This window comes from Sorex fumeus, unplaced genomic scaffold (genome assembly GCF_029834395.1).
Source record: "Sorex fumeus unplaced genomic scaffold, SorFum_2.1 ptg000047l, whole genome shotgun sequence".
In the NCBI taxonomy this organism is placed as follows: Eukaryota; Metazoa; Chordata; class Mammalia; order Eulipotyphla; family Soricidae; genus Sorex; species Sorex fumeus.
The window spans coordinates 52,031,700-52,049,194 of record NW_026606104.1 but is presented as its reverse complement, the minus strand read 5'-3'; the positions used below and the strand labels follow the sequence as shown (position 1 = coordinate 52,049,194).

The 17,495-nt window shown below is 56.3% G+C and overlaps 1 protein-coding gene across 1 annotated transcript in view; it reads left to right on the top strand.

The window, feature by feature from the left end:
- The first annotated feature begins 567 nt into the window (after positions 1-567).
- GRIK3 (glutamate ionotropic receptor kainate type subunit 3) overlaps positions 568-17,495 on the top strand; it is a 197,182-nt gene continuing 180,254 nt past the window's right edge. The window contains exon 1 of the mRNA XM_056123057.1: positions 568-966. Coding sequence (XP_055979032.1) covers positions 852-966 — 115 coding nt within the window. The 5' untranslated portion in view covers positions 568-851. The remainder of the gene's footprint in view (positions 967-17,495) is intronic.

The window sequence follows — 17,495 nt, the reverse complement described above, 5'->3', positions numbered from 1 at the left end:
GTCCACGCGCCAGAGAGCTGCAAGGCGAGGTCCCGCGCGCGGCGGGCCCGGGGTGTCCGTGCTCCCGCGGGCGCGCCTCCCGCAGCCGCTCGGGCCGCTAAGGCAGCCGCCGCCGCGCCAAGCCAGCGCCCGTGCTCCGCGCCCTCGCCGCAGCCGGAGGGACCGGTGGGGGGACGTCTGGGCAGCGAGCGGGGACCGGGATCTCCGAGCGTGCCCCCGCCCCGAGCTCGGCCGGCCGGCCGGCCCGGCTGCCCTTCCCCGCCCCCCGCGCCCCCCGTGCAGGTGTGAGCGCGCGAGGGTCCGCCCGGGCGGGCGTGAGTGTGAAGCGCGTGTGCGCGGGGGAGTGCGCGGAGGGAGCGCGGGCGGGCGGGAGGCAGGGCGCGGGGAGGGGGCTGGGCGCGAGTGTGCGCGTGCAACTCCACTCCGGGGCTTTGTGCGAGCCCGGGCGATAGCATCGGCGGCGGCTGGAGGAGGAGCGGCGGGAGACGCGTGCAGCCCGCCCGCTCGCCCGCCCGCCCGCCCGCCAGCGCCCGGCAGCCGGGGCAGGTGGGAGCCCGCGCGGGAGCCGAGCCGACGCGAGCCGGAGCCGAGTCCGAGCGGAGCCCCAGGAGCCTCGCTCGCGGGCGGCCCGTGGGCGGCAGCCGGGCGCGGCGGGCGCCGGCGGGGCGGCCCCCCAGTAAGATGTGCGCGGCGCCGCGGGGCGCCCCCCACTCGCAGCGGCGCTCGCGAGCCGGAGCCGGGCAGCTGGGCCAGGCGGCGCCTCGGGGGCTGCTGCGCGCCGGCGCCTAGAGCTGCCCGCCCCAGGGAGCCCGCCACGGCCGCGCCCCGGGCACGCTCGGCGGCGCCCAACGATGACCGCTCCCTGGCGGCGCCTCCGGACTCTGGTTTGGGAATACTGGGCCGGGCTCCTCGTGTGCGCCTTCTGGATCCCGGACTCGCGCGGGATGCCCCACGTCATCCGGATCGGTAAGAGCTCCCCGGAGTCGGGGGTCTGCGTGCGCCTGGGCGGGGGCGGGCACGGGGTGGGAGCAGCCGACGCGATCCCAAGAGATTATCTTCCCCCACCCCTCCCAGCCTCGCCGCGGGCAGCCGGGCCCGGGAGCACCCCTGGGAGCTCGTGCCCGTAAGGACAAAGTTCCAAAGCCGAGGGGCATGGGCCTCACTTATTGGCACGGAGGCCTCGGCGGGCCGCGCCGGGCCAGGGGCCCTTGGCGCGCATTGAGAGGCCAGACGTGCCTGAGTGTAGCGGAGCATTCCGGCCTCGACCGAGTTGCGGGCGCGCTTCCCGGGCGTTCCGGCACCCTCGCTCGCAGATCGAGTTGTGGGAGCCGATTGCTCCACGGAACGGGAACCAAACCCGGGACAGGCGCCAACTTCTCTCTAGCCCTCGCTGCCCGCGGGCGCCTGGCCTCTACCTGGGCCACCGCTCCAGAGAGCGCGTCCGGGGAGCAACGGGGCGGGAGAGGGCGTCCCTCCTGCCGGCGACCCCCTGGCAGCCTCGAGTTGCTGCGCAGGGGAGGAGCAGCACCCCGCTGGCTGATCCTGCAGAGCTTGGCGACCGAGGCCTCTCCCGGGCCTGGGGCAGAGCGGGAGGGCGTGCAGAGGAAGCTCCGGAGCGCGCCCCGAGCAGCGGGGAAGAGGGTGCGCGAGCAGTCTGTAAAGTTAGCCCCCAAGCCCTCGGCAGCTGGCGGCGGCTGCGGGGCTGCGCGCGGCTCTCAGGGGCTTGGCGGCTCAGCGTTTCTTCTTGCTAGAGACTCTTACTTGGGGCTTTAACTTTGTTGTGGGCGCCCTGGGAACCCTGGTGGCCGCGCTCTGGGCTGCGCGGGGGCGTACGGGGGCGGCGTACGTGTCCCAGGTATCCGTGGTCGTGGCCAGCGCTGGGCCCGGCCTGGCCACGCGGGAGCCTCCGCCACGCAGGCCCCGCGCCCGCCACCAGGGCCGCCTGGGTTCTCCAGAAGCCCTCGCTTGCGTGTGGCACCGGCGAGGCAGAGCTCAGCAGAACCGTTCTGCTCCCCTGCAGCCCGGCTCCCGCGCGCACCCTGACCTGCCAGAGCTGGGTGCGGGGAACCCGTGTCGCCCGCTGGGTGATGGCACTTGAGTTTTTTTTGAGGAGACGGTGGGAAGTCCTAAAGGGTCTGTCTCCCCTTAAACTCCACGTCTGCGGGGGAGAGAGCTGGGCCATGGGCTTTGCCTTGGGAGGCAGTGGACTGGGAGCCCGCCCCAGGCTTAACCCGTTGCAACCCGAACTGCTCCCAGCCAAGCACTGAAACCTGTTCTCTGGGTTTTTGCCGGCCTCAGTGCTAAATTGGGTGACCGTTCATTCCAGGAGACGTGGATCAGCACTTTCTTTTCTCCATCCTTCCCTCTTTCTGCGGGGGCCTGTATAGTTGGGTGCCCTTCGGAGGGAAGAGAGGGGACCCCAGTGGTGCCATGTGCCCACGCATTGCAGTTCCTCTTCCCTGGCCCCTGCACCATGGGGAGGGGCTGTGTGGCTCAGCCCAGAGATGGAGGTGTCTGGGGCCCTGGATGGAGGAACAGGTCAAAGCAGCCAGAAAAAAAAAAAAAAAGATGAACTGGGGAGAGCCGGGACATGTCCTGGTTGTCACCCCTAATTGTGAAATTGACTTGAATGGGGGGGGGGTCCCTCAAATGCCCAGAGGGGATGCCCTGAGCTTGTCTGCCCGCCCTTTCTTGGGTACAGCATGTAGTGATACAATTAAGGAAGGCAAAGCCCTCCTCTCTTTTCATCTTCTTCGTATTAAACCCCGGGATTAATTAGCGTGTCGGCCCAGGTCATTTATATCTGAGAGCCTGCCCTGTTTGGTTCCCAGCCCAAGAACGGGGGTGCTGTGCTGATGCCAAACGTGACCGACTGCCGGAGCTGTGCCAGCAGGATGGAGGAGGGACCGGAGGGCTCTGGCTTCTCAGCGCTTCCTCGGAGCTTCCCAGGGCTCAGCCTGTGTCTTTTTCAGCCGTGCTTGAGTCTCAGCTGGAGCAGCCGAGGGCAGGGAGGGGTGGTTACAGTGGACCTGGCATACAGAGAGATAGATACTCTGGCTGATACCAAGTACACCCCTTACTGGGTCTACGCCCTCTTTCTTCCCCTTTAGCCCTGTCCTGGGCTCTCGGGGCTCAGGTGGGGGTCGCCAGCATGGAGGCCAGGAATTGTGTTCTAGGGACTGTGCGGGGAGTGGGGAGTGGAATCTTCCTCAGTGATGGGGCGGTGCCCACACCCGCCTGGTGGAAGGTTTTTCTGCAGGTGTGCCAGGGGCTCTCAGGGTTGGGGAGCAGTGTTCCCGCCCCCTCTCTTTGTGCCTCTTATGGGGGCTGAAATTTCCTCTTAGACAAGGAGATGGATAGCTCAGCAGTGTGACAAAGTGTTCAAACAATCTGGCTTGAATAGATGAATTGCATTGCTCTGTCTTTTTGTAATTGTGTCTATCAGAGGGAGAGGTCAAGGCATTGATTGCTTGGATGGTTTGCAAGTAACAAAGGAGAGTGAGGGAGAGAGCGAGGGAGAGGGAGTAATTGGATTGTAGTCTGCAGGAAAAAAATGATCATTGATTATTTTATATGAATATGTGGAAGATGTATTCTGTGTGTGATTATCAAGTGCTGCTCATTGAAGGCTTTCAAGGCATATTGTTCTGCATTTTATTATTATTATCATCATCGTTATTATTGTTCAAATTAAACTTGATCTTAACCCACGGAAAGCGGTTTAATGCGGGGGTGCTCTCAGCCAAGTGGGGCTGAAGGACCTTCTGGTGGATTTCCTGCTTCTTTGACCCAGGAGCTGCAGAGGGACCAGCGCTGGGCTGAGAGTCCCAGGGTTTGGGTTTTTCTGCTTTGTCTTCACCAATTTACAGGCCCACCTAGGTCCAGTCAATGTCAAGTGTCAGTTTTCCCATCTGTAAGCTGGTGGCTGGTCCCCAAGATGGTCTGGGATTGTCTGAGGTTTCCAAGTTCCCTGGAGGGCAGGCTGGTGGGGATGGTGGCACCATTGTGTCTCGGGTGATTCTCCTCTCATGTTACTATATCTCCATGGATGGGGACCAGCCTAGCATTTGAAAAGGAAAGCAAAGAGTGGTGGTGGTGGTGGTGGTGGTGGTGGTGGTGGTGGTGGTGGTGATGGTGGAGGTGGCAGTGCAGGGGGAGGGAGGGAGGAGGAGGCAACTGGATGGCGGGGCTCTGCAGCCAGCTAGAGGAGAGGTGCAGAGCCATGGCTGTGGAGAGAGCAAGCAGGTGGTTGCCTTTGTAAGAGAGGGGCTGGGGGCAGAGAGCAGGGCTCCGTTCTGGACTCTCATCATTTCAGACTGAGCTGAGCCCAGCTGCAGGGCCCTGAGCCTGTGTTGGGGGGCCCAGCAAGCAGCTTCAATCTTTCTCCATAGGGTGCCATCCCCACCCCCCAGAGCTCCCAGCCCACATCCCAGTTCTTCGTGCAAATGGTCCTGAACGTGCGTTTGTCTCCAGAGTTTGGGAGCCGCTGCCTGTAAAACAATGAGGAATTTCTCGCAGTGGCTGGTGATGCGCTGAAACATCCCTGCCGTGTAGGAGCAGACAGGAGTTGAATGAAGATCAATAGGGTTTCCCCCTGGAAGTAAATAGCTTCAGACAAGACCTGGGAGTGGCCCTAGGGGCCTTCGAAAGCATTCACTTGAGGAATTTCTACCTCCCCTGCCTGGAAGCCCAGCTGCTCCGGCATCCCGGGCTTCCCGCCTGCACCGGGCCAAGTCTCATGGCTTCTCTGTGCTCGCCTCGCACTGCGCTAAACAGGCGTTTGACGTCAGGATGATCTTGGGGTTTTAGAGGTGGTTGATGCAGGGGTACGCAAGAGACTGCCTTCCCACAAGCCCCTGCCAAGGTCACAGGCAGCCTCCTGGTGCGCAGCCCCACGGCCCCACCCCAGGACCAGCCTCTGCCGCCCTGCACCTTCCCTCCAAGAGGGCCAAGAGGGCCGGCTACACTTCCTCCCCCTCCAGGAATGCAGGGCTGCTCAGTCGTGTTTCGGGGTTCTTCTCTGAGACCTCCACGTCTACATACGCTCTGTCCCTCATCTCCACATCCCTGGAAAACAGTCACCTCTGGGAGGAGGTGCTGAAGATCCCTGACACCCCCTCCCCCAACACACACACACTGAAGGAGCTGTCTGCTTGGGGGGTAGTACAGGGTCTGCACGCGGAGTCAGTATTCCTTGAGCAGAGGCACCCACTGTGTGTCCAGTGACTGGAACCATTTCCGACTGTGCTGAGACCAAGCCGCTGCCCTGCGGTTCCAGTCGGCGGTCCTCGGGGACCGCCCTCTCTGGGACGCTCGAAAGGAGACCAGAGCACAGACTCTGCCAGCCCCCCCAGGCCCCGCCTGGCAACAAGGCAGCGAGGGCGGGCGGACACTGGCTCGGGGAGCAAGGGCCCTCTCTGCAGAGCCCCGCTGGTCCTCCTCCCCAGCGGAGCGTGGGGTGCTGAGGGTGGGGGTGGAGGCTCTGCTGCCGCCTCCCCCTTTGGGGTTGGTGCGCTGCCGTGCCCTGGTTGGCTGGAGCCCTCTTCTCCCGCGTGCTCGTTCCCCACAGCAGCACCAGGGGGCAGTGTGCCTGTGCTGAGGTGCCCGAGCTTCTCCTGCCTGGGACCCCACCTGGTCGGGAGCAAAATCAAAACAGGAACCACCCTCTTCGGGCCTGCCGGTTCTCTGTAGCTGCGGTGCCCTAAGTGGGTGCAGGACGGGGGAGGGGAGAAGCGGGGTATGTGTGTGTGTGTGGGGGGGGGGAGCAGTGAGTGCTCAGTCAAAGGGATGCCCCCAGCATAGTTTCAGCCTGTGGCCCAGGAGGAAACTAAGTATCCCATTGCCTGTACTCGCACAATGAGTGAGTGGTGGAGGCATCTGGGCAGGTCAGCCGCCCTGGCTGTGCAGTCTGAGGGGTCTGAGAACAACGGAAGTTGATGATTTTCATGGGGTCTAAGCGCCAGACCCTGCCTCTGTGGTTTTGGGTGCTGGGTGGGGCCTCAGGGGCTGGGCTGGGTTTGGCCTGCTGTGGGGGTGGGTCTGTGGGCACTGTGGGGTTGTTCTCGGAGTGAGGCCGGCCTGAGCAGGGCTTTGCTGACTTCCAGGAAGAGGTGGGGAGTCGCCCCACTCAGAACGGCTGCACACGCCCCCTGGTCCTGGCTTCTGGTCTCTTCTCAAGCCTCTCCCCCAGGTCCAGGGATGGATGGATGCCCCCTGAGGTGTGACCGTATTCCTGCCAACCTTTCCCAAGACAATAGGTTTTATGGTCATCTCCTGTGAAAATCTTGCATTCTGTCCTGATGAGGGCTCCCTCCCCACCTCTTGGGGTGAGGTCCTTAGTGTAGGCCTGGGGTGGGTGTTGCTGTCTGGCCCAAAGACGCTGTGCACTGGGGGTTTGCAGGGGCATGGCAAAGGAGCGGTTGCTCTGCCCCGCCCCACACCGCTTCCCTGGCAGATCCCGATTGTCCTCCCCTTGGGGGCCTGAGGGGGAAGGGTTGCCAGGAATCTCTTGTGGACATGAGAGCCGTGCTTTTGGGGACTGTGCTATCGTTCAGGGCCTCAGTCTTCCTGTCTTTGAAATGGGGCTGCCCCTAGTCAGACAGTTGCAATGTCCTTTCAGAAAGCTGAAATGTTGTCCAGGGAGGAACATTTCTTGCAGCCCGAGGAGTGAAGGAGTTGGCACTGCCCCCGAGGTGTGTGGCAAGATGGCTGGGGAGCAGGATGTACGGGCTCTCAGAGACACCCCTGCCTTTGTGTGCGGGTGTGAGTGTGGGCATCATTTTCAAATTTGTGTTTTCTTCTTTCTTTTTCTTTTTGGGCCACACCTGGTGATGCACGGGGGCTATTCCTGGCTCTGCACTCAGGAATTACTCCTGGCAGTGCTCGGGGGACCATATGGGATGCTGGAAATCAAACCCAGGTCGGCCACATGCAAGGCAAACGCCCTCCCCGCTGTGCTATTGCTCCAGCCCCATCAAATCTGTGTTTTCATGTTCCTCATTGTCTTGAGCCTGTGTGTGTGTGTGTGTGTGCGTGCGTGCCTATGTGTACCTGTGTGTGCCTATGTGTGCATGTGTTGTGCTTATCTGTATGGGTGTTTGCCTGTGTGTGCATGTGATTGTGTGTGCATATTCATGCATGTGCCTATATGCCTGTGTATATGCGTGTGCACATATGTACATGTATGTGGCTGTGTGGCTGTGTGCATGTGTGCACATATGCATGCACCTATGCATATGTGTACCTGTGTGTGCATGCCTATGTGTGCCATGTGTCTGTGTATACATTAATATGCCCGCTCATGTATGCATGTGTGTGTGTGTGTGTGTGTGTGTGTGTGTTTGGGGGAGCCTGCCAACATCCCTGTTTACTGTACAGTCAATATGTTCTTCTGCTTCTCTGTGCTCTTGAGACAAAATCCTAATGGAGTTTGATTGGGAGGGAGCGGCTGGACTGAAGGCTAGGGGCCTGGGGGTGAAGACAATAGGTCATTGTAGTGCCCTTGTCTCCCTTCGCCATGGTCCAGGGCAGCTATGTAGAGCCCTCTGCACCTCCGCCCCACCATGTTTGCTTTCCTTGGACTTACCTCCCTGCTCACACTGTCTCAAGCTCCAGCCTGGCCCTCGTGGCTCCCAGCGCTCACTCTCCCTCCGCCCCTGCCTCCCGTGACCTTTCTACCTTGTTTGCTGTGCTTATTGACCTCAGCTGCGGTTAAGCTTGTGGGTGTGTCTGCGGCTTTCTCTCCTGTGCCTACGTTTTGCTCCCTGTATCGACAGGGCTGCCCAGGGCACTGCGCATGGCCCCTGCTCGAGGCAGGATGGATGGAATGTTTTGGAGACAAGTACCGTATTTCACACATTTCAGTTCGCCTCCCCCATTGGCAAATCTCCACTGTCAGTGTCAGCTCAGGGCTCGTGCGTAGGGGTTTATTCTTTCTTGGCTTCTGGAAACCCGTGTCCAAGTTTGAGGCGAGTGTGGGTCTGATGTGATGGGAAACATCAGAGTTTGGGGGTGGACCTAGCAGAGACTTGAGTCCCCACTTCCTCCTCTGCATGCGACAACTGTTAATGTTAGGTTAAACCAAAATCTGCTGGTTTTGACCTCCAAGAATTCCATGAGGTTGAACCTCATTTCTCTTTGTGTGGTTATTGTGAGGATTAAAGGAGATGAGGTATAGAAGGCGCTACACGGTGCCTGGTGCTTCATGTGGGCTGGAAGGAAAGTGAGGGGGCTCACCCAGGGGGAGGCCAGGCTCTGCCGTCAGACCCCAACCACTGAGAGGGTCTGATTCTCACGCGCCTTCTGCCTCATGACCATCCTGCTGCTCAGTCCTTGTGCCTCTTGGCGGGCATTTTCTGCTGCCTGTGTGCCCTGCGGTGTGAGGGACGGGTCCAGCAGCTGGGATAGTTATCCAGCAGAATAGGGGGCAGAGAGGTGGCAGGAGGGCCCTGCCTGGGATGCTTCTGTAGGTCAGCTCTTGGCTTAGTATCAACTTTGCCTTTGGAGCCCCTGGGGTACCGGTTCTTTCCGCTTTGGCAGACTTTTTGTGGAAATGCATTTTCCATGTGTTCAGAGCTGAGAAGAACCCATTCAGGGAGTGCGCTTGAGAGATGGTCTCCTGGAGCCTTGATCAGTCTTTGAGTAGGGTGGCCAAGGTCTCTGCTTCCTGGACAGGCCAGCATGGCCCAGCCAGGCTCTGCAGCTGGGTGCTGGGTCTCAGGGGAGAGACATTGCTGGTGCTGCTGGGAGACACAGTTAACGAGGCGAGGAAGAGAGAGTCCCTCGGTGATCTTACAGATCGGAGCTAATGAGATGGAGTGAGATCCAGGGGGAGTGGCGGCTTGGACTCCAGCTCCTTTGGTGCCACACTGAATGGTGGCTAGGGATGGCGGAGGGAAGAAGAGGAGCCGGGAGGAGTCGATGTGCTGGTCGGTGTGAAAGGAGGCTCCAGTCCCCGAGACACAATGAAGTCTGGCACTATTAAAGGGCCTGATGCCGGCAGGCTGCCCAAGGACGAGGGCTGATCGCATCCTCAGAACAACTGCAGGGATAAGCTCTTTAAATATGGGAGTGAGGGGGACTTCTGCAAAGCCTTCTTGCATCTGCTTTGCAGAACTGAAATATGCGTTTCCAAGAAGCTTGCCCAATTGGGCGGAAAAGCAGGAGCAGAGAGCCAAGGACTTCACAGGGCTCTGGGCATCACATTTCATGTCTCCGCCGAAGACTGGAAAGAGCCCCTGGGGTGATTCTAGACCTCTGGTTTGTGAACAGGAGCATGCAGCAGGGTCTGCGGTGGGCCTGTCGAGCACAGATTGTTGAGCCCATGGCTGGAGTTGTGAGGTGAGGTCTTAGAGTTTGCTCTTTAAGGGGTTCCCAGATCGCATTGGTGCTGCTCATCTGGGGAAGCTGCTCTAAATCTTTGGGAGACCCTCGCCCTATGGACCGGTGGTCTCTGATTGAACACCTCCAGCAGTACTGAGTTCCCCACATACTCACCAGGCTTTGCTCTTTACCACTATGATCTTTTATGCAGGGAGGGGCCTCCAAAAAGTGCTCAGGAGGCTTGGAGGGGCCTCCTCCTCATGACACTTGACCTGGCTGTACTGGCCTGAAGGTCCAGTACTCTGGCCTGACATGCTTGAGCCTAATAGTACTGGCGTCCACCAGGGTCGTGCCCAGCAGTGCTGGGGAGGTGGAGAGGGCCTAGGGCCCAGAACATGTCAGGCATGTACTCTAGTCCTTGAATTATACTCAATTCCTATGGCAAATGTTTTGACCTACTCCAATATTGGTGGCAAATTTCCCTCTAAAATGTATATCTCCCTGCAGTTTGTGGAGGGTAACCTATGACCCTGAAAGCAGAGGTTCTGAAATCCATTTCAACTCTCATTCCCTTCTCTCAACTGAGTGGCTTGGAGTAAAGTCACTTCATTTCTGTGAACCTAGATTCCCTCACCTGTGAAATGGGTATAACAGTAGTTTGGACCTCCTGGGATCTGTGCAGAAAGTCTCACCGACTGGCACACAGGAAGCTCTCAATAGGTGTTAATAATCTGATAATCTGTGAGGTTCGGCATCCGAAACTGTGGACATGCTCACAGATTCTAGAATTTGACAGCCCGAGTTTGAAGATTATGTTGCTTCCTACATGGAACATCTTGGGCAGATGGTTTACTCTTTCAAAATAATTATAATGAAGACCAGAGCGATAGTACCAGTAGGACACTTGCTTTGCATGTGGTTCACCCCGATTTGATCCCCAGTTCCACATATGGTTCCCCAAGTCCCACCAAGAGTGATCCATGAGCACAGAGCCAGAAGTAAACCCTGAGCACTGCTGGGTGTGGCCCCGAAGCCAAAATAATAGTAACAATAGTGATAATTATAGCACCTGCCTCATGATTTTTATAAGGATTAAATAAGTCTCTGCATATAAAGTATTGTGCCCTGGCAAGTGCCTGGTAGTGTTCGCTGTTGCTGTTACCATCACAATCCCCTTGACCACTAATTCTGGTTTAGGTTTGCCCCCTATTCCACTTGGCAGTGCCCCCCAACTTCTGTAATGTAAAGACCTTTTTGTCCAGATTCATGCTACTCAGTTTTTCTAGGGTGCAGTTAAGTGGCGCCATGGTACTGTACATGTTCTGAAACCTGTGTGCGTGTCCCTCCCCTCAGCTTTCCACTCCGGCAGCCAGTTCTCCAGTCCCGATTATTTCAACCCTCAGCTGCCACTTCACTCTGGGCAGCTGGTGGTCTCAGAGACTCACAAGGCAGTTGGCACAGGCACGGGTGCTGATCTCTCACTTCTCTCATCTTCTCTTTGGCAGTTGATCCTCTGAGCCTGAAGGCAGGACCCATCATTTATTCCTAGCAAAGTCATCATAAGGCCTCTGGGCGGTGATTCTAGCTGTTTCTGGACCACCCAATGCCGGTCCCCCTTCCTCTATCCTGGGGAGGTGGGCATGTCCCACTCCCTCTTCCTCCATGGCTTCCCCCTGGATGAGGGGAGTCAGTGGGGCAGTGGTTTATTAGTTCTTCACCACGGAGATGGCATGCTGGGAGCCACTTCTCTGGGCAGTGGTGCTTTTGTGTCTTCCTTCCTTTCTGTTGCCTGGCCTGCTTCCTGGCATCTGAGTCCGATGCCAGACTTCCTTCACTTATGCCAAGTGTGCCATCAGCATGTTGGACAGGAAATGACCAATGACAAAAGTTTCTGGACTTTCTTCAGGGGTCTGTGATCTACCACTCTCCTCTTGAACCGGCCTCACACTTCTGCTGGCTTCTTCCTCCTTTCAGTCGGCAACAGGCAGTGTCTCAGTGATGCCTTCTTGCACTCTCTCTGCCCCAGGTCTTCAGCCTCCAGGTACTCAGAAAGCACTGTGCCTCCTCAACCCTGAGTCCCTGTGATTCATTCTTTCTGGCCAACTTCAAGCCCCTTTGGGCATCAGCAAGCATGGCGTTTCCTCCAGGAAACCTTTCTTGTCTCACACCTCCTGGGAGTCCCCACCACACCCCTGTCATAGGAATTGCTGTTTTGTAAATCTATTACTAACTTGTAATAGGTGAGAACTATGCCAGAGATGGCTTAGTGGTCTCTTTATCTGTCCAGTACATCTAGCACCATCTATGACATAGTAGGGAGTTAATACTTAATTGTAGGTGGATTCATCTGTTGAATAAGTGAGATCATTTATAATCTAATCATTTGATGGTAACCCATCTAATTTCCCTGTCCTTTAGTTCAACACTTTTCTCGTGGACCATACCATGAAAAACTTTGTTAGAATCTTCTATGAAGCTGAGGAATTGGTGCTATCCACTGGCCTCTTCTGAATCATCTAATTGACATCTCCTAGGTCAAGACCTTTCCAGGGAGTGTCCTGGAAGAGAAGGGGATTCCGAGAGGTAGAACCTCCTCTTACAGACCACGGGCAGTCTTCCTATGTGCTGTGGGATTTGTAACATCACGAAGAGTAGCATAGCTTTCTACCTCAGGAAGAGACCCAGGCAAAGACTCATGGTCTTCCTGCCTTTCCTGATCTGCCCCATGAGGAGGTGTAGGCAGCAGGTCCGCTCGGTAGCTAACCTGGTGATTCAGGCTGTAGAGGGAGTTCACTTGGACCACTTGACCCTGAGGGTGTAGGTATCCTCCACACAGGGTGCTTATAAGGGTCTCACAGTGGGAGGTCTGCCTTTCTGGTTCAAGCTTCCCAAACTGGGTCTCACCAGTTGTCTTCCTTAGACCAAGACTGATGACTGAGTGTAGTCTTCTCTTTGCAGGTGGGGAAACCGAGGGCTCCCACTGTCTGAGCCACCCTGACTGCCCCATCAGCCAGGCTGAGAGTGAGGGTGATTCCATTTCTGGGGAAGCCCCACACAGGCATCCCCCCTAGGGCTGTGTCCTCCCTGTCTTACCTCCCTGCCCCAGGAAACGGATGAGCATTACGGGCGGAAGGAGCCCATTGCCACACTCTATTTTTCCTGCCCAGTTTAATAGAGGTGACAGCGTCTATTTCACTTGTCTCGTAACATCGAATCAATAAATAAAATATGGGTAACACTCAGGTTTAGCTGAATTATGGCCGGTTCATGGGGCACAGAGGACAAGATGTGGGGGAGAGTTGAGCAGAGATTGACACCCCTGTTTATGACGGGAGGAGCTGAGTCTTATGTCTTCCTTGGGACTCAGGAAGTCTTTCAGACAAGGTCACGCTGTTGGGAGTTGCTGAGTCCATGGAGAGCCAGAGCACAAGCAGAGGCACCCTCCAATGCTGGGGCTTCAGAAGCAATGAGCTGCCCTCATGCTTTTTTTTTTTAATTTCTAGAGAGGGAGAATGAGGGCTGTAAAGTGGAAATAACTTGTGCTGCCTCTCTTGGTGAACCCGGGGAAAATGAGATGGAAACCAGGTTCTCTAACCCATCTGTGAAGAACCCCCCCCACCACCCCACCACCTCTCTCATCCCCCTCCACCTGTTCGCATTTGAGGTTTTAAATTTGCAGTCTTAAGAGAAAGAAACTAGGTTTGGTTTATTTCCTCCCCCCTCCCCCCCGCCACACACACACACATACACTCATGGTGGGAAAACAGACATTTAAACCATTTTTCCACATTGAGGGAGAAACACAAATCAGATTCATGTGTGTTTGTAAAAGCTCCCAGATAATGATACACCCTGTGTAGTTTGGCAAGAGGCAGGGAAATTAAAGTTCACCCTTAACCTCCGCGATCAGCACCCTGGAGAGCAGCCAGACCTCTGGGTAGCCAGTGAGTATCATCCCCGGCTGACACTTCCAGGCAGGGTGAGGTGCTCCTTGCAAAGTCTTGGTGACACAGGCTTTTCCTGAGTGCTGTTGGTTCCTCCAGGAATCTGGCAGACTGAGGTGCGGAGTCGGCACACAGTAGGCTGGTAAGGACAATCTGTGTTTATTCAAATAGGCTAATACTCCATAAAGGAAAATGAACCCAATGTGTGAAATTCTCCTCCCCACCCCCACCTTTTATTATTATTTTTTTCTCCCACATGCAAATCGTTGCTAAACCTTTGGTGCTTTGTGCAGCTTGTCTGCTCAGGAGCAATAGCAGATGACAAAACGAGTGAACATTCCATTGTCAAATGTTTTACCTGATCCTGAGCGTCTTTGCTCTGCTTGTCAGCAGCAGCCGCTCCTGTTGCATTTGGTAAGTAGACTTGTGTCATGTATTTATATCCTGCTAAATGTGATTTCTTCAAACTATTTTTTGCGTGATTATTTCCTGAGTTGTGGAGCCCTGTAACGCCTACAACAGAGCTGTATTTGCAGCTAGTAAATAAAATGACTCCCTGTTCAGGTGATGGGAATTAAACGTGTCCCAGCTTTCAGGCAGTTCCCCCAAAGAACCCCGGGAGCACCAGGTGTTCTGCCACCTGGATGTGTCTGAGAAACCTCATGTTGGCACTGGGTGTTGGCAAAGGCCCCTCACAAGCAGGACTGGCACACTCAGTGTGTCTCAAAGGAAGGGGTCCAGGTGGTCATGCCTGGGATACCAAGAGTTGGGTGGGAACGCCTGGACTAGAAGCTAAGGGCCTTGGAATGATAGAGGGACAGGCATTTGCTTCTGAGTCAGGGGTGTGCTTTAGAGAACTGGGCTCTCAGGCACTACAGTGAACATGCCAACAACCCCAGAAGCAGCTAGAGAGATCCAGAACAGGCAGGGAGGAAGTAGCTCAGGGGTCCACACAGTAGGGCTGCTTCAAGCATCAAGCCCGAACTAGTGAATGGGTCTTTTTTGGGTTTTGTTTTTGCTGTTCCTGCTTGGATTCGCAGAATCAGAAAAATCTGCTTTGGAAATGTGGCTATTTTTATGCTGTTTGTAATTTAGTTTTTATTTCCTCTCTTTTTCACGTGGACTCTGGGCTGACTCATTGATTCACCAAACACTTATGGAGCGCCCACTCTGCATACTGCAGAATCTGGGGTGGGGTGGGGGCAGGGGGGCCACTGGGAAGTGGGGTATATTCTCTGAGGGCACCATCCCTTAACCATTTAGGCGCCACAGTTCTGAGAGTCCTGTGTGAGCTTCCTTGCCTCCCCTGTGTGCTGGGGAGGAGTCAGGAGCCTCCCAGTCCCAGGCTAAATATTATCCAGGCAGCCCTCTGGGAAGCCACGCCTCCCTTCCACCCTCTCTCACCTCCTCCTAGTTCTTACTCCTTCTGTGTCATCTTGTCATCATCTGCATTGTTCTTTCATTCCTACCGGACACGCCTCTCCTCAAGTCCCTCCACCGCACCCCACCCCGCCAGGCTTCTCCAGTTCTCCACATCCTGCAGAACAGAAGTGCAGAAGCTTAGCTCCTCTCCTGAGATGCTGCCTTGTGTGTGTTGGGCGAAAGTTCTGCTCCCTGGCGATTTCTCCTGCTGCTGTGGCCATCAGTCTTGCCCCTGACGTGACTCGGCCATCTGTGGCTTGGGGAAGCGACGTCTAAATTGGGAGCCAGTAGCTTCGAGGACTTTGCTTTCTGGGGCCAGAGCAGAGATACTCGCAGACAATTAAACTGAAGCAGTTTCGCTTCTTGGCTCACACAAGCTCAGCCAGATTTACAATATTTTCCTTTAAAAAAATTGGTATTTTTTTTTCATGGAGACAATGATTTATGGAATAATCAATTTCTTTATCTACCTAATACATTGGAGCCATCCGTCAGTGCAAGCATCAATCTCCCCCCGAGGCCAGGGCATGGGGTGGGGGTGGGGGGCAGTGCGGAGCCCCTGAGCCTGACTCAGCGGGCAGAGGCTTCGCTGGCAGCCACGCAGGGCCAAGTGTGGCCATGAGGGCTGTTGTCAGGGCAGTTCTGTGATGCCCTCAGCCTTATTTTTTTTGGGGGGGGGGAGGGGTCACACCCGGTGATGCACAGGAGTTACTCCTGGCTCATGCATCAGGAATTAGTCCTGGTGGTGCTCAGGGGACCACATGGGAAGCTGGGAATCAAACCCAGATCAGCCACGTGCAAGGCAAATGCCCTACCCACTGTGCTATCACTCCACCCCCGCAGCCTTATTTTGCGGAGAAAAAAAAAAAGAACAATGCCTTTCTCCTCTTGGGTCTCTGTCCCCATGTGCTGCAGGTCCAGAGCCAGAGAGGGTGGTCACACCGGAGCCTGGGAAGATCTCCTCACAGAGAGAGCCTAGAGGCCCCAGCCTAGAGTACTGGGGCCTGTGGGGTGCAGGGCCGCGAAGACGGAATTCCACTCCTCTGTCACGAGTTTCGCACTCTCGGTCGTTTCGTTGAAGTTTCCTGTGTAGGACTGAGCCCCCTGTTATGGGAGACAGTCAAGGAGGGAGAGGACGGGGAGGTTCCCAGTTGCTTTCCTGTGGGTAGTCCGGCCATGCTACACAAACTCAGCTTGCTAGGTTTCTGGAAAGGCCTGCCCTGCGCCGACCTTGGGTCCGTGCCGGAAAGCTCTGTGCTCTTCTCTCAAAGGGTGTCTCTGTCACACGGAGACCCACCCCAGGAACTACATTGGTGGTTGTGTCTATCACCAGGGAAGGCCCGCGACAGTTCTGAGCCATGTCGTGCCAAACACCTGTCGGCTTGACAGATCTTTTTCCATGTTGGTAGGCTGACCTTCTTCCTGACATCTAGGAAGGGGACGGCCAGGCTCCTGCGCTGGTCGCGGTGGGCCTTCCTCCCCTCTGCCACCTGCACAGCTTCTCAGCCAGACCTGTCTGAGCAGAAGCCTGTGGTTTTCAAGCCTGTTCCACCTGCCAATCCATGAAAATAGGAGAAATATTGTGCAGACTGACTGCAGAGGCAGAAATAAAAGCCATTACCGACAGGATGAATATTTATTTATATACAACATGTGTACTAGTATCTGACCCAGGTAGACCAGGTGTGGTTACGCAGAAATAACTTTTTCAGTAACTGACTGGAAATCTCACTCACTGGATCTGCCCTGGACTGTAGACTGCCGGTTACAAGTCCATTGCCATTAACTCTGTGCCTGTCCCCTGTTAGGTGCTGGTCTGTGTGGTGTGTACCACCCCAGCACCCTTGCCCTCACAGAGGTAGGTGGTCATCAGGCAGGAGCAGCAGGCATTTGAGAGCCTTTCTAGTTCAAAGAATGTTCCAGGGGAAGTGCATCTGCAGGAAACATCAAGGAGAGGCTTTCTGGAGAAGGTGGCCGTTTGGTCTGAGACCTGAGAGGGGCCTCTCGCAGCCATTAACTCAGTTTTAATATGGAATTAATTTTTTTTCTTTTTTTTAAAGTCACATCCAGTGATGCTCAGGGGTTCCTCCTGGCTTTGCACTCAGGAGTTACTCCTGGCGGTGCTTGGGGGACTATATAGGATGCTGGGGATGGAACCCAGGTCGGCCCTGTGCAAGGCAAACACCCTCCCCACTGTACTATCGCTCCAGCCCCAAATGGAATTCATTTTTCAAATGTGTCCAACACTCCCCAATTGGTGTGCACACTTGGATTTCAGTCTCTGGCCACGTTCCCCCCACGTGACAGCCCCATCTCCCTTTGCAGGGCGCCCCCACCCCAAAGTGAGACTGTTGTCATCAGGCAGCTGTCCTGTAGGGGGGTGGGGACAGAATAAGGCTGGGTGTGGATTCCCAGAGGCAGCCAAAGGCAGACCAAGGCTGTTCTTCAGGCACTACACTTGGTCCTTTCCTTCTTTCTTGTTGCTCCTGTGGTTCCTGGTTTCCACGTACCCCACCTGGCCCCGGGGCTTCTCCACAGCAGTGGTGGCCTTCTGTGACTGCCCGTTATCTCTGTAGTAACAGCGGCTGTCTGTCGCAGGAGCCCTTTCCTAAAGCCTCCCCTCACCTGCGGGTGCAGTTCCTCCCACCTTCCAGATGAGGGGCCCGGGCCAAGGCCTCTTTAGGGAGGAGGGAGGGGCGCCGCGATTGGCACCATGCTGCCCTTCCAGTTCCAGCTCCCTGCCCCTGGACTCCCAACTCCCTTCCCTCCAACGCCGTTCCTCAGTGGTGGCATGGGCTGTGGGGCACC